The 17474-nt window shown below is 39.4% G+C and overlaps 1 protein-coding gene across 2 annotated transcripts in view; it reads right to left on the reverse strand.

The window, feature by feature from the left end:
• The window catches only part of anks1b (ankyrin repeat and sterile alpha motif domain containing 1B), a 297352-nt gene that overhangs the window by 130898 nt on the left and 148980 nt on the right, over positions 1-17474 (reverse strand). For both annotated transcript variants that reach the window (XM_084710483.1, XM_084710482.1), the window contains exon 11: positions 14999-15155. In XM_084710483.1, the coding sequence (XP_084566609.1) occupies positions 14999-15155 (157 nt within the window). The remainder of the gene's footprint in view (positions 1-14998; positions 15156-17474) is intronic.

Here is a 17474-nt window from a genome sequence, read left to right on the forward strand (position 1 = left end):
AGTATTTATTTTGTAAGGGCAGTTGCAATACACACTAAACACAAAGAAAAAGTGTGTGTATGTGTGATGTGAATTGCAGCTTGTCACTTTATTCTATGTTTTGGCCACACAGTACTACCTATAGGCTAGGGTGGTGATACACTACAACATGGGTGTGGGAGTGACAAGCTTGCCTGCAATGCATCCTGGTACATGTAGGCAGTGCTGCACGGCTCTGTAAGTAGGAAAGCAGTTTTCTTGGTCAATGTAGCACAAACTAAGGAGTTTATTGCTACATTTACTATCAACACTGACTGTACATTTTCATACTTATCCTAGTGAACTGAATATCTTTGGGTTGTGGTCAAGATATGATTCTGGAAACACTGATTGACATTTTTCTCCATTTTCTGTTGCACAGCCTTCATTTCATAGTCTTTTCACCTCTTTGTCAAGCCCAGGTACAGTTATAGTAGCATCTGAGGCGGCAGTGGCAGCAGTTTCCAGGTCCCTTATTTTGGTGGAGTGTGACTGTTGGGCCAATCTCCTCTTTAAAGTGCGTAACGTCCTCTTGAAGCAGCTGCGTGACAGTCTGAATTAATGCATCAATATTAGTACAAAGGTCCATTTGAGTGTGGAAATTTTAAAATTCAGCTTCAATCGTAGGTCAGCAATGTCCTTAAGAATACTAGATTAAGCGCTTTTTCGTTTGGCTGGTTCGACATGCTGGGGCTGCACTTACAAAATTAACCAATGATATTGTAAACAAAAACTTAATTTGAAAGATTATTGCATTGGAAAAATGCTGTATATTATGCCTTTAAGCATAAATTAGACCTAAAAAAGTGTTTGCTTCTGCTTCAGAATTTACAGCGATTGTCTATCATACATATTTTTTTGAATTTCAACAGTCTGGATGCAGACGCAGAGAGAGACAATCACGAACACCCCCACATCAGCCCTTCAGGGAGAGTGACACAGCTTCACAGCATGATCTCACATCTATCAACACATGTGTCTCCTAACGTGTGTGTGTGTGTGTGTGTGTGTGTGTGTGTGTGTGTGTGTGTGTGTGTGTGTGTGTGTGTGTGTATGTGTGTATGTGTGTGTGTGTGTGTGTGTGTGTGTGTGTGTGTGTGCATTCTTGTGCAAACACAGATGTACAGAGGTGCTCTCTAGCTTTTACTGTAGGGGTTGTGCAAGTATACACTGCTGCAGACACACATCATACAGAACTGCCTGGAGCTGAATCAATGATTAAATGTGGGCGTAAAATAGATAAAATAAAAACTGGAAAAATGAGAGAAAAGGAGAAGAAAGGGAGGATGCAACAGAGGGATAAATATAGATAGAGACTGAGGTTTTGTCCTATTGAGTAAATAAGCCTGTCAACGCTGAGGCTTTGATGATGGATGTGAGAAGTGTGTGTATTTGTGTGTGTGTATGAGACTGTGCCTCTTTCAGATCTGCCTTCAGCTCACTCCTGGGAAACACTCTCAGTCCTTCTTGCCAAAGGTGCAAAAGGGAATATGTGTTAGTGTGTGTGCATATACATAACACATGCATGAGAGTGTAGATGTAATAACTGCAGGATATTACACCTAACTGTTTACATCCATGTGATCAAGTTTGTGCGTGCATGTGTGTGTGAGGCTGTGAGAAATAACATCTGGGAAAAATGTGAAAAATGCCTTAACAGGATTCACATGTTTCTGATATTCTCTGCATACTGAGCAGACACAGAACAGTTACAGTATGCATGACAGAGCGTGGATTTGCACAAACATATCTCTGTGTACGTCCGAGGCCAGCTGTACAGCCTGTTAATGCAGGCATGCAGCAGAAGCAGAGAGCACAGGAGGAGGAAGAGGAGGAGGAGGTGGAGGAGGACGAGGAGTGGGTCTAAGTGAACGCTTGGTGCGAGCAAGCGTTCAAATCAGCTGTCCTCTTCCTCCCCGCCTAACAAGACAAAAACTGTCAATTTCAGACGTGTTCTTCAGGCTGTCAGTTCTGCCTCCATGCAGCTCTGACAAGTGGCATTTTTATATGTATACTGTAGCTGAGAGTGTGAGCGTGTGTGTGTGTGTGTGTGTGTGTGTGTGTGTGTAGCTGCCCTCACATGTTCTCTTCCATGTCAGAGTGACAAATTGAAGTTTAGCTCTCAAAGCAACAACTCAGATTTGATCAAATACTGAGCAAATGTTTAAAAAAAGCTTCAAGGATGATCTACAGTGAAGACGCTTTGCCGGTTCTAACTTTTAAAATGTTTTCCTTCTTTTATTATTATTTCAGGTAGCAGCTTAAACAGCAAATTTTGCACATTTTCCTTAACTAATAGCTGAAAATGCTGACAAATAATTAATCAATTATACATTCAGGATAACAACCCATGTTTTTTTCCCTTATTTTTCCTCACATTCATTTTTTTCTAGTTTTTTTCTCTCATTTTAAGTTTAAGTTTCCTTATTCAACAAATGGCTCTGCTGTCAAATGAGGCTGCCATTTCCAGAGTCTCGATTAATGATCGATTAAAACATTTTTAATCAGTTAAATTCTTACTGGCAATTCACTGACTGATGACTAATCATTAACATCCCTACCACTAGAGTTCACAGTTATAAGACAAAATATGCTTTACTGATCCTGCAGGGAATTTGGAGCATCAACACAGGGGTAAAATAACGTAAACTTATAACAAATCAATGAAGAGACAAGGAATTCTGCAATGTAAATAAAAAAAATTATGCTTGAGCAAAACTGTACTATTACACTCTTATGTAATATGAAATATCTCTTTATTTAATTCAAGGTTTCACCCAGCTTGTTCTGAAAGCTGGATGTTAAAGCAATAAGCAGTCTTGACTGTTGAATGCATTAAATCAGACATCAGACAGTCAGTGAGAGCTCACAGATTTTGTTCTTTTCAGCTCAGGGTCACCACTATTGTGTGCAGGGTTTGCCTTCTGCCTATTTTAAACACAAAGGTTGGTGATAGTCTGTATTTTTTCTTACAGTCAGACCAAAACATAGAATAAATTAATCTAACTGACATGTACTGCCTGAGTACACAGAGCCTGATATATCTTAATCTTCCGAGCCACAGAACTTCATTATCATCCAAAAACGAATAAAAACCCATCAATAAGCCAAATCATCACACTGGGTGACATGTTCCTTCATTACCATGAACATGGGTATTGATATCTTGAGTCACATACACTGATTCCACAAATAATTAATAAAATACTCCTGTTTAAGTATTAATTGCTAAAAAAAAAAAAAAAAAAAAAAAAAAAAGGCAGTTCCAGGCTGGTTTAGGAAATTACAGAGAGTTTCTCATATATTATTAAAGATTCATCTTCAGTAGACATTAATGGGAGCTGAGGAAGTCAGAAAAGTTGGAAAGTATAAAGTGTCGCAGGAATGAGTCCTGAGTGAGTTAGAATTTGGACCTCTTGTTCCTTTATCTTGGAGTAAATGGGTTTTCCGAATGGGTTTTTGGTTAGACGCCTGAAATAAGGTCTGTGGTTAACATAAGTTTCAGAAATTTCCTTTTTTTTTTTTATCTTATCACACTGAACACAAGTTACTTAACATCTGTGACACTGAAGTCATGCAACTGGTACTTTTGGTGATAGCATTTAAGCTTCAAAAATCAGAAAAGTGGTGTTTGTTAAGATTATCTTGCTGAACAAAACTCACCTGCATCATAAAAATTCCAAAAATCCTATTGGCTTTTTTTTCTTGAGAGAACCACGGTGATGCTAACTTCCAAGGTGGCCTAAAAAATTCATTATCCCTGCAGTGTTGTACTGAGACTAAACTAACCTGGTCTTAGTTTTACTAGCAAGAGGAAAAATACAGAACCTCAGTTAGTTCATCTTTGAAGAGAACACATCTTAAACTTCTCTTTAATCCTACGCTGGAAATGTCTGACAGATCAAACAGAACTTTACAACTGAAACAAACTAGAGCAAAGTGTTCAAAACTTGAAAACTACCAAACTAAACTTAAAATCTAAAGGTAAAAACTGAAAAAAGGGCAACTGTACGAGTATGTGCTAACTGTTTTCAAACATCGATTTCTCCTGGTTGTCAAAGAGGAAGGCTCTGTTGCTTCTCTTTCAACAAGTCAATGGGCCTCGACCCTTTTAATGGCAAAGCCCTGGAGTTACTACTTGCTGCCATTAGCCACTCTGAGCCTAAGTGGGATAAATGGGGCGGAACGCAGCAACATCACAGCTTTATCCACCAGAGACGTCTGAGGGTGGAGGTTAATATGAGAGGGAGGGTAACACACAAAAGACTGAGGGCCTTTATTCATAAAATAAACTGTGGCAGCACTGCAGTGTGACCTGTGATTCACCGATCTGAACTCATTCATAGATGAGCCGCAGCCTTTTACACCAGACAAAATAACCCACCAACACCAACTAACATCTGGGGGACAATCGGCATTTATTCCCAGGTCTAACGAGTCTGCAGGGGTCATTGGTATTCATCGGCTCCAGCTCTGATTGGCAGTGAACAGGACACCTGGGCGGACGTGTTCATTTTTCGAATTTTCTGGCAGAGGCAATGAAAATTTGTCGCCAGTTCCACACACATTTACTTGCTTGGTGTCTTCCAACTGATTCACACTCGTCTTGAGTTCAGTGACTGTCAAACTGTGGATAAAAGCTAAAACCTTTTCTTCTGAAGCAGCAAAATCAGGAGATGTTGGGTTTTCCTCGGCAGCAACTAGTAAGGATTTATTTTCAGCTGAAAATGTACATGAAACAGTAAAATAAAGCAGAAACAGGGACGCAAGAAAGAAGCTAAACTTCAAACCAGAGATTCAGTCAGAAGCAGCAAAAGTACTGAAAGCTGAACACAGAGAGACTTTTCAAAATCTCTCTCACTTAGACATGGGTTGAGTCTCGGCTTTCTGGCACACAGAAAAAAAACAAAGGACTGTAAACTTGTTTATAAGCAGAGGGAAAGGAGACAAATGCCTGTTTTTAGCAGGCATAGCCCTGTTTGAAAAACCTGCAAAATACTCTAACTTTTGTGTGTGTATTCATGCATTTAATGCCAATTTATTAGCAACTTGCATTGTATTTATTTTGTCTACTTTGTACGCATTATTTGTTCTGTATTTATTGTTGTATTTTGTCCAAGTCCAAGTCAAATTTCCACACCAGGATATTTCACTTTTTGATCCACTTTTTGACACTCTATTTATCGTTTAATTAATTTTTCAAGCAAAAATGGCAGACAATGTTCTTTTTGGCCTCTCAACTAAGGAGATTTCCCACTTTTTTAAATGTATTATCATATAATCATCTTGGGGTTCTGGAGACATTTATACACACCACTGTAGAGTTTCATAAACTGGGATGAACATTTTTCACTCTATTCTGACATTTTCCAGATCTTACAGCTCTAGGTGAAACACTGAAGTCTTTGTAGTTATTTTATAACCACTAGAAAATAAAACAATTTGTTTGTTTGTTGTTTATAGGAGCAAGAATTGACTTTAGGCAAGTAGACCAGACTGGGAAAAAAACATTAACGCTGAACCCTGAAGTAATCATGCAAAAATGTTTAATGAAGTTGTTTAATTAAGCAGCAGAATTATCAGCTGAGACACAGAGGCATCAAGTCTGTACTCCCACAGTATTACAAAATCCTTTCTACTGACAAATTGGCATCATCCCCAAAACAATATCCAGTAAATAAGTGAAAAAGAAAAAGTTCAGCACACTGCTGCCATAAATCAGAAATTGAAGACCTCCACCTGTGAGTTGACCTATTTTTGTCAGAAAAAGTGCGCTGAGATATGCGACACAATATGTAGGACTTTTGAAGTGTTGTAGGGGACCCACACATGCGCAAACACACACATAGACACACACAGGTTTGCTGCTCCACGTTGTACACGTCAACAGCGGCTTGTTTACCAGCTGTTGAAGACAAGTGTGTGTTTATCTCGGGAGGAGTCAGTCGATAGCAGAAAAGAAGCACTCCTGCTCTAACCGCTTGGCAACGCTCCGCGCTTTCTGTCTGCTCCATACGTGACTGGCGGCTGCGAGGCTTCGCCTGCAGGTCCCTCCTCACCACTCCACCGCCTGTCTTCATATCTCCTGGATCACATTTCACCTGCCATGCCTTTGTGCTGCTGCAGCCTGGCTGTCAGCACAGCAATCCTGTGGTTTAGAACTATTGTGGTAGATCTGACCTATAGCAGCTGATGTTCAGCACACATTTCAGAATCAGAACTAAGAATTTTGCCTCAAATAAAAAAAAAACTTTAAAATCTTTAAGCCGCAATCTCAATGTCAAGAGAAACCTTTAAACAAGTCATTGAGAAGATCGCATGAAAGCTTAAGAAAACAGAGAAATACTTATGGAGCAATGATCAGAGGCTATGGCACCACTACAAGTATGTATCTAATATTAAAGGGACAGTTTACCCCAAAATCAAAAATAAATATCAATACCTGTAGGGCTGATTATCCATCTAGATTGTTTTGGTGTGAGTTGTCGGGATTTAGAGATATTGGTTTTGAGCCCAATCTAAACTCTTTGTTGAGATAATTTTCTTTTCTTCTTTCTTTGAGTTTTAGATAGGTGTAAATAAAACAATTAACAATGGCTGAATTCCATTTTTCTGCGCAATTTTCACGATGAAACAAATTTCGTTAACTACGATTTAGTACCATTAAGTGTCCCAGTAAACCATGACAGTGAGTCAGTGCACAATACCAGGATCCCAAAACAAGCTCACCTAAATGGAAAACAATCGTTTTTAATGTTTTCAATCACTTTGGCTGTCAGAGCTTCTCCTGCTCTGACGAGCCAAAACGTCTGCTGTGAAAAAAGCCAATTATGTATTCTGGCTCACTGTCATGGGAGCTGTGTTCAAAATAAATCACTCAATAGTTTATAAATAGTGAGCAGTAAGTCGATATTTTGGACACTTATGAATAATGGTCATTTTGCGTCATCATTGATAGGCGCAGAATCTCACAATGGTAATTTTTGCATCTACAAAAGGCAAAGCAGTGCATTGAGGGGATTATGTAGTGAAAATGGCACAAGGTAAACATAGTGCGGTAAGTAAGTAAGGATGGATTTCGGATTTTGCCCACCCCTTTTTGGGTTAAAGTAGTCTTCATCAAAGTGGATGAACCTGAACAACTAGCTTACTGAATCACTAGATAATGCATTTCTGACATATGCAACTTTTTGTGTCATTAAGACATTTTATTTTGCTGTTTTTGGTAGTCTGCCAATGTGACGTTAATGGAAACTAACTACAACACTGTGGTGGTGTGAAACCGCTGTCTATTTAGTTAGCTATCTTAGATGTTTGTGCATATTGCACAACCTTTTACTACCAGCCAAGAGAAGCAGGAAGCAGGTCGGGTTTAGCTGCACTTCCCACTTTACTTTATGCTATTTAGAAGGTTCATCATGAGAAGGTAGGTCAGCTCAAGTTTATGTGAATTATTCATGTTAAAATGTGTGTTTATAGTAGGGTCACATGTTTTCACAGTAAAAACTTTACATAACTTTTCTGTTCACTTCAATCTACAGGCAAAATCGGCACACATGTCATTTACTCAGTAACATCATTAACTGAACCGTGATGTGTCTGCCACCGATGTACACGTACGGCTGGCCGGGTTCCACAGTTTACCATTTCCATCCTCTCTGCAGATGGCCTGAAGCCACAAATCTCTGCTATTACTATCCTCCGGGGATGTTAAGAAAATCACAAACTGATTTATTGTTTGACGTGCAAAATAAGCATGGTGGCAATATTGTTTTCAATTTGGTGCCGGAAATTTTACAGCATTTGTTTTCACCCAAAAGGAGGCATGGATTGGAAAATGACATATGCATGCTTTCTTGAACAGAACAGAGCCATCATTAATGTTATTAGCGACGCCATTCATTTTCTTCTACAATGACTTGTCAAAATGTCTGCTGTGGAAAAAAAAGCCCTATTGGTGAGAAAGAAATGGGGGAAAAAAGGGAATAAAAAGCTTACTTGTCAAACTAAACCACAGCTTTTTCCTTGGTTCTTAAAAGGTCAACATGCAGGTTTTTGTCTCAGTCTGCACATGTAGAATAAATTAAATGCATGTGACACATGCATAAAAAATGTATCTGCAGCCAAGTGTTGCAGCAGAAATGGATTCACTCATTTGTAACAAGTGAAATTCCATCAGAGAGGAATCCATCTAATACAATAAGCGTAATCCTGAGTTAATGTAGAAAAAGAGTGTGTCAGGACTCCCTGAGTAGGAGGATTATGCATATAAGACTGTACTCAGTATACTTTGCATTATAAAGAAGAGAGATCCATTAATTCACTGTCACAAACGACATCTGTCATGTCGAAGGACATATGGTGCGATGGGATATCATGCATAACATTCCCATGTGATCTTTCATGAATATAACGGCGTCAAAAGCGGGATGGTGCTTCTAACAGGCTGAGGAAAACCTCAGGACAACAGCTGTGGGAAGACAAAAAGAAAAGAAGGATAAAAGTAAAATAAAAAGAGGACGCAGCAGAGAGTTATCCGAGAAGGCGAGAAATGAGAAAGCAGGAAGTAGTTTGGGGTGGCAGTTTCACTGACAACAGGTCCCTGGTGTTTCTGTAGCGGCTGAGCTGAGTGACAGTCACCAGATGGATTCTGATAAAGCCGCCCTGATTGCCTGAGGATTCAGAGAGCGCTGTAGTGTCTCCGTCTCCGCAACTGTGAGACTGCAGCAGTCCACAGCAGCAGACAACTAGCACAGGACAGGTGGATATCAGGCAGGGCTTACACTGCAAAAAATGTCCATCTCCAGATATCCTCCAGTCCCACGTTCAGCTTTTTCTTTCCCCTTAAACCAAGAGACAACTTCTGCTGAGAGTGAGTTGTTTCAAAAACCTCCAAACAGCTTGATGCCTCTTGTTTCAAGACAATGCGGTACAGTGGTTTAAGCCAGTGATTTTCAATGCCGTTTTCTAGGGGGGCCTCAACAAAACGCTAAAAATCATCAGGTGAATTATAAAATATAATTTTAAATAATATATTCACATATTGAAATCTAATTTGCTGTGTCCTGCTTTCTAATTTTACCTGCAGGTAAAAACATCACTCATCATGTCATGAGCTGTCAGAGCTGACCCAGACTGTCACAAAGCTGCTCTGCTCCTAAAATGTAGTACTAACTCACAAAAAGGGACAAAGAAAAAAACCTGACAAGAAGACCAACAGCCCAGCTGACTTAAAGCTCGGATGCAAAAAAGCAACGGCCAAGTTTCACTATTGTTGTGAGCATATCACTATTGTTTTACTGTTCAGGCCCAGTTGTTGTTATTTTAATGTGAATGTTTTTTCCTTCACCTATCTTAATCCTATTTTTGACTTCATCCTGCCCGCTGGTCATCTCATGATTATCAGCTGATCCTCTGCTGGAAACTTTTTCTGGATGGGTATGAAAGTGTTTACTTCAGCTCCACTCTTTAATTTGTGTAACAGACCTTTTGCCAGCAATTTTCTGGCAAAAAAAAAACACATCTTACAAAATAAGAGCATGTCTCACCTATGCCCTCAGAGAGTGCTTTGTGGCTTATTTCCATGTGCACATAAAATAACGACTAGCCACGACATGAAATGTGTTACTGATTATGCCAATCAATTTCTGTGTCACGAAAGCAGCAGGACATGTTTTATTAATCAGCAAGACTGCATGAAAAATGAACTTAGAGTGGCAGTTTGGACAACAAGAGCTCAGTCATTAAGCCATTAAAGTCCACACCAACGCAACAAGGAGACTCCATTTGGACCACAGTGAACAACCTGCAGTGCTGTCGGCCAGTTCCAACAATTTACCACCTTGTAAGTAATACCAAAGTGTTAGAAGAAGGAAAATCACAGTTTTATTTTCTCACAAGGAAAAAAAACACTCTTTGGGTTCATAATATTGTAACATCTAGCACTAACTTCACACAAGTCATGTTACATTTATTTCTTGGAATTTTCCATAAATAGTGTACTATTTTCATTCTGTCTGCCTGTTCTGATATATATATATATATATTGTGTTATTTTGTATATTCGTCATTAGTAAGTGTTTCAAACTTCTGTTCATCCATTTCTACTTGATATGTTCTTGGCACAGTGAGGCTGTCAGGTGCTGAGGTGTTTTGTGTATATTTATATCTTAATATTTTGTTATTTTTTGGTCTTCTATTTTTGTTTTAAACCTTTAACTGATCTCTGACTTCTGTAGTGTATAATGGTGCTGCAACATCCCAAATCTCATTAATGATTCACCTAAACTGAGCAGTAAGACAATGCTGTTGCACTCTACTTTACTGTACACTAATTAGACATAACAAGCCGTGCTTCGTATCAAAGTAGACAAACCTAGGGACACACCAGAAAAGACCTGTACTGTAAACTAATGTGCATTTCTTTCCCACAGACACATTACAGCAGAACTGCACTGTAAGCTAAAGTAAAACCACAAATGTGCTACTTCCCTTGTGTCTCAAGTGAGAGATATATGATTTCACTTAAATTTATAGTACTGTTCTGTTGTAACATGCCCATAATTACAGTTTAAGAAAGTCTAATGAGGGTCTAACTTTGGAGAATAATGTACTTTAGTTTGCTGTACAGCTCTGTTGTGATGTGTCCCAAATTACTTTTCAAAAAATGTGGGAAATAATACAATTTAGTTTACAGTGCAGTTCTGTTGTATGTACTGTGTTCCTAATTACACACTAATGAAGTCTGTTTAATGACCAATAAAGTCTGTTTTCTAAGAACATATTTCTTTTTTGTCTAATATAATATAAAGTACAGCTTGTTACATTTAATTGGTGCTCTGTCAGATAAAATGTGACCAATTTCACTGGAGAAAATGGAATTATCTCATCCTACTTGCATAATATGACATTAGCCAAGAGGAAGACTCATAGAATAAACCAGCTGACTTGTGGAGCATTTTTTGCAGTGTAATGCAGCAAGTCTCTGCTCTTTCCCTCTTTTCACTTTCCTCTCATCTCAATTCCCCGTTCCCCACGTTCCTTCATCATCATATCCTTCCTCTCACAGGCAGATAAAGAGAGTCTGACTCACACCCATGTCCAATTAGCCTAACATGTGACTGGACTCAGAGCAGAAATCCAGGATTTTCCCTCCTGCTGTGTCACAGATTCACATTCTTGTAGATGGCTTAGCCTGAGACGACCCTCCAACTTTGTCGACTGAGTGTCTAATCTGCCCCCCTTCTCCGTCTCAGTCTTTTCCCACCTTTCATTAATGTCTTTCCCTCTGCAACAACACTGTATCTGCAGCCTCACAGGCATTTTTCTACTAATTTGCAGCAATGACATGGAAATGCACAGTTCTCCCTCACCTCTTATGTCTTCTCTGACTTTTTGCTTTTTATTTTTCTGCCTCTTCTGCTCTCCCACATTATCTGCTGATGTCTCTCTCACTCTCATCTCCATTCCCTCTCTAAGTCTCTCTCTCATTTGGCCAGGTAACAGCGTTTAGAGAGCTGAGAACAAACAGAACACCCACACTGCTCACTTACGTCAGTGGAGCAATTTTCCACCAAAAGACTCTTTGACATAAAACAGCTAACCTCACACACACACACACACTCTCCACTGTATACTGACAATTCAACTCTCCTCTATCCTGTAGCCAATCAGAGATGAGATGCAACAGCCAAACGTGGGACGAGAGACGCACACACAAACAAGCCTCTACAGTAGCCTCCATCCTCTCCTTTCAGGGGAGGGGGGGTTTGATTGGGTAAGGAAGGGGGGGTGTCACTAGCAAGGCAGTTCCCATGGCAACATACAGGTGACTCACCGGCCGGTGATGCAGTTGCCGTGACAACCTGCAGTGTGTAGCATCGCTATGGGAGCTGAGTGAAAGGGAAGAGCACATTGTGGGTGTTTGCTGTCGTGGGTGTTCGAGTATAACGCCGCAGACCAGCGAGCAACTGATGAGACACAGAAAACAGAGTCGACTGAAAAGGTCCGAGGCCGGAGGGATTAACTCACACTAAACTGAAAGCAGGTTTGAAGACGGTGTGGTTGCCAGAGGAAAAGTGAACTGAGGTTTCTCAGCTGTAGAAACCCTGTTTGGACAGAAATTATAGTCCAGGAAGAAGTGGGTTGCAAAACATTTGTCCTGGTTGTCTAAACTCATCATTCTGAATACATTTAAACCACTGTCAAAGTAAAGAAAACTGTTTTCAAAGCTGCGCTGTCCAATAGTATTATGCTAAAATGCAGAGGTGGGACCAAGTCATTGTTTTGCAAGTCACAAGTAAACCTCAATTCTTTGCACTCAAGTGCCAAGTCAAATCTCAAGCCAGACCAGACAAGTCCTGAGTCAACTCCTGCCAGGGCACAGATCCCAGGAGCAACTAAGGGGACATGTCCACTCCAATCCTGATGATAATGAAAGTGTCCTCCCCAAATAAATTATTTCAAAATAAATGATGTAATTGAAAATATGCATTTTATAGAAGAGGACTCCAATTTTGAAAACAGTCCCCACAGAAAGACATCATACAATTCTTTATCCGTCTATCCATCCATTCAAGTGGCCTGAACCACATACATCACTTTCATCTGGTGAAAACAAGTACTTCATCTTCCTTTTCAAAACCGGTGCCTACTATACCCACAATGCAATTCAACAACATATAAATTAGATATTTGGGTGTGTTATGCTAGTGGTGGCTAATGTAGCCTCTAGCTAGTAGCTGCAAGCAGAGGAGCGGGCAACAGTGGAAGATCACTTCTTTCCAACTCCACACCTTCAGATTCTTTTCATTTTCAACTTCAGCCCAAAACTGATGCCAACTCAAGTGACATCGCTTGAGGCAGTTCATCAGACTTCACACACCCCCCTCTGGAGCCACAAAAGGCTTTATACAACTTTTTCCAAAAAATGCAGAAGTACGACCTGTAAACAGATTTTGATGTGTGAACTTTTAAGATGATGTTCATACGGTGATCAGGTGTTTGTCTGGAGGGAACTTAAAATATGGAGAGACAAGCACAAACACACTGATGCTGAACAGTTGATATTTGGAAGAAGAATAAGTACTGGAGTAGGAAAAGGAAAAATCACACATATGTGATCCAGACACTCTGATCTGTGCAGGCAATATTAAAATCACCCAACCCTGCCTAAAGAAATACATCCCATCCAAACAGTGCTAGAGGCATAAATTCAGCAACGCATATAAATCATGTCTCTCTCACTCTCACCCACATTTTCCACACCTGTTTACTGCTATGAAACGTGTGTTAATGTTGAATAGACAATACGCCTGGTGGTTCAAGTCTTCCACCAAAGTCGTGACAACAACAGCGGGACATTCATATGGATTCTTGTTTGTGAACACAGTAAACATGGAAAGACTGGAAGGCACCATATGTTCCACTGTCAAATTATTTTAAGAAAACCTCTTCAAAGACTAAAAACAAAGTGTGTGCAAAAAGCCACAAGAGACAAATACCAGAAAAGATGGTCCATAAAATGAGAGTGGCAGTGTTGGCAACAATGATCATGACCTCAACAATCAGTGGTTCAGTCTAACAGTGTGTTTACATAATAGTTAAAGGGGACCTATTATGTTCATTGCCAGCTCTGTATTTTCATTCTGGGACTCTGCTGGAGCAGCTTTGTATGATTCACAGTTCAAAAACATCCTCATTTATTTTATACTAGCCCTATGACCCTCCTAACAAGCAGTTTTAATTCATTTCTCTTTAAGGCACCCTCCCTTAAAAGCCCACTTTCTCCTGATTAGCCAGATTCACTAAAGGCTGCTGAGGGGCAGGACCTGTGGGCAGCACCCACTGCATGTGAGCACCGAAGCGAAAGACACGACAAAGCGTAATGTTGGCTGCAGGGCCTCACTGATTACTTTACAAAAACACAACTTTATTCACTGATTTTGGTGAAACTGAATTATATTTGATGGAGAAAAAATTTTATGATCTTTCTGGCTATGTCCTCCGGCTGCTCTGCCTCAACATTCAACTATTTATGCTACAGAGTTTTTTCAGGCCTTCATGTAACTTCATGATACTTTATGAATAAAATATTTTGTCCTCCAGTTGTTCTGCTGCAACTCCTGATGAGGGCTAGTTAGCTCAGTTAGCCTACATGCAGCCAACTCTGCTCAGACTGGGAGCGCAAAACACCAGAGAAGCACACAGCTAACTACCAATAGCTAATTGATAACCCTTTAAAGACAGTCAAAATACAGGACATACATACCTTAAGATAAGTATTAAAATAAAGCCGAGGTCAAAAAATATAACAGCCACCTCACTAATGGTTAAAATGTCAAACCAGCACAAAAATAAAAAAATAAGGCTACCAATATAAGCAAACACTAACAAAAAGTAACATTTGCATTTGGGACATAAAAGATTAAAACTGTAACTACTAGTGAAATGTGGGCCATCATTACAATAGTTTAGTTTAGTTTATATGATCTACTGCTGGCCCTGTCAAAGTTGCTGCATCATGCTGTTATATAAACTCAACACTTCCTGTATTCATTTCAAATTGCTGTGATGTACTTTTAAACTGAAACAAATACACGTAACATACATTTTAAATTCATGGTTTGAATGCAGATATTAATTCATTATGATATATTAGCTGAAAATGTTTGGGAAGCTCTGCTTTAGATCATTTATGCAAGAACTTGTGAAACAGAATGTATCTTTCCCCAAAAAGCTTCCAACTTTGGTATTAGCAATGATTTTGTGTGTGTGTGTGGGGGGGGGGGGGTCATTTTTCAAATGTATCTGATATCTCAAATAATTAAGGGTTAAAAAACAAATGCACCAAAAACTAAAACTAAACTAAAACTTGAATCTGTGATTTGATTAACATCTCAAAAAAAACGATGAGGATGGCATCATCTGTGTTTCAGGAACATGAAAGTGTTTTCAAGTGTAGCTTTCTGCTTCTCCCTACCGTTGCGCGGACATGTGTTGAGCCGGTGGTTGATATTGAGTGAGCAGGGTTTGCGTGTGACGGCTGTGGTCACAGACTCGTAGGGGTTGTCCTCGTCCTCTGGCAGGAAAACATCCAGAGACGGAGAGGTGACGATCTCTGCCGAGTGCTTTGAATCCTGGGAGACGGACAGACAGAAACACAGAGAAGGAGAAATGTGAGGGCAATTTGTTAAACATACCACAATTGACTGCAGCAGGAACTACAGTATAACACAAACACACCACTAATTACATTATTAATTATGTACTGCAGACATACTGGCCTATTATCCTGTCCAATACACCCATAAATGATGTATTATGTTAATTAATAGGGTTTGGAAAGCAAAGAGAAGCGGCCTCTCACCGAGTTCAGATGCAAAATGTTTGACTAAAGAGAATCATTTGGATTTTATGAGCTGTATATGAAAAACCATCAGAGTAGCAGTGGAAAAAGAAAAACTCTGCAGAAAAGAGATATTAGAGGTCGGCTTTCAAATGTGTGGTAAATGTGTGGTGTCGAACCAGGGCCAAAGGTGTCTTTTTGTTCACCTTTGCCTGAGGTGCATCAAAGGAAACAAAAAGAAAACAACCAAACACATCAGCTCAGTAATCTCTCAGTTCAGCTCAAGGCCGCCATTCAAGTCCAAACACGTCCACACAGTTGGATTATCATGAAAGATTCAGGCCGATGTTCAAAGCGAACGCCGAAAATGAAAGGTTTGGACTTTTCTTTCTTCTTTTCAATCCAGGAGAGCTTCTTGTAGAGTCTCGTAACGGCCCTTTCAGGACTTCTGGGGTTTTGTTCGCTGCGATTACTGTGATCAACGAGGTTTTGCTGGAGCTTTTCTTAAAGGGAGAAAAAAAGTCTCAAGTTCTCAACATTCATCTGGTATAAAATTGGCAATGATCAACGATAAGTCACAGGCAATCTTAGGATGATTTCCTCGCTGTCAAGTGCCTTTAATGAACAGTAGATTGTAGAGAAATTGCAGCAATTTGGGAAAAAATAAGCCCATCAGTTTTAGATTTAAGGGCTTTATGTAATACATTTACTGTAAAATTTCCACACTGAAAGCTTCTGCAATATTTTTCCGATACGTTTCATAATCTCAAACCTTAAAATGTGAAATATTTCAATTCATTAACCTCCGAACTGATGAAAGAGGTGGCTGTTGTTAAAATCTATCACTTGACGGTGCAGCACCTCCAGGGTCTCATCACATGGTATGAATGAATATCAGAAAGAGCAAAACAACTGCTGAGAAACAGGGCACAAAATTCTCTCAAACACAACAGCGACAGAGATAAAAGTCAAAACAGTGTCTATTTTATCTCACCTGTTGGCTGAGCACTTTCAGTTGGCAGCTGGAATTGTTTCACAATGTTTTTGTTTGAGGGATATCTAAGAGTTTCATTTCCAACATATCCACCGCTGAGGTTTTCTAAATGTGAAAAAGTGACACAAACTAAGACAAACCACTCTACCCTTTTGGTTTGTCTTGAGGGACACAGGAAGAAAAATATCTAGGTAACTTTTTATTTGAAGGGGTGTGCATATGTGTCATTACACCGTCATGACCTGTCATGAACATAGAGGAGTGTATGAATGTTTATGACTGTTGTCCCTAAGTATCATTTGGCCAATTATGTCATTTTTATGTCTTTGTAATGACAGCTTGATTTAGCTTTATATTTCAACTCTGCATTATGCTGTCATGAGACTATTATAAGAGTAGGAATATTTTTCTTGACTTCAACTAAAGTGGTACCGTTTAGACTTGTCACAGCGATGTCATTAAATGTTATAAGGCCAGGTTTGACTCTTGGCTAGCTCCACGGCTAACCAAGTAAACTAGCTAATGCCAGGTACTATGGGTGTAAATCACAAACTTTATTAGGATATGATCTTATGTCAATTCTTTAGACAACAATACAATAATCTGCTGATATCACAAAGTCATGCACGATAAGATTTCAATAAAAAAAAATAAAAAAAAATCTAATGCAACAATTTTACATGACATTTGTGAGACAGACCTACCATGGGAATTTCAAAATAAAAGCGGAAATTAAAAATGACACTATGAATTGATAGTCTAACTTCGCAACGATTTTATTGGATAACTGAATCAATAAATTTATCTAGATCAATTACACCCCTGCCAGCTAGAGATAACAAGCAGCAGTTAGCCTACATGAGCAATAAGTAAACCAGCAAACCGCCATCTGTCCATAGGTAACTATAAGCTAAATCACACTGGTACTGCACTACTAATTGATGACTAACTTCTGGTAATGTAATATTCCTGCTTGGATATGATCTTAATCATTCATATTAAGAATAAAAGCAAAAAGTCAACACGTAAACATGTTTATCATACGCTCAGCTGAGATGATGACATCCTCATTGTATCAGAAGAGGAAACAGGTGTCCCTTCTCAGTACTGGATTTC

This window comes from Lutjanus erythropterus, chromosome 22 (assembly GCF_056507025.1).
Source record: "Lutjanus erythropterus isolate fLutEry1 chromosome 22, fLutEry1.hap2, whole genome shotgun sequence".
Taxonomy (NCBI): Eukaryota; Metazoa; Chordata; class Actinopteri; order Lutjaniformes; family Lutjanidae; genus Lutjanus; species Lutjanus erythropterus.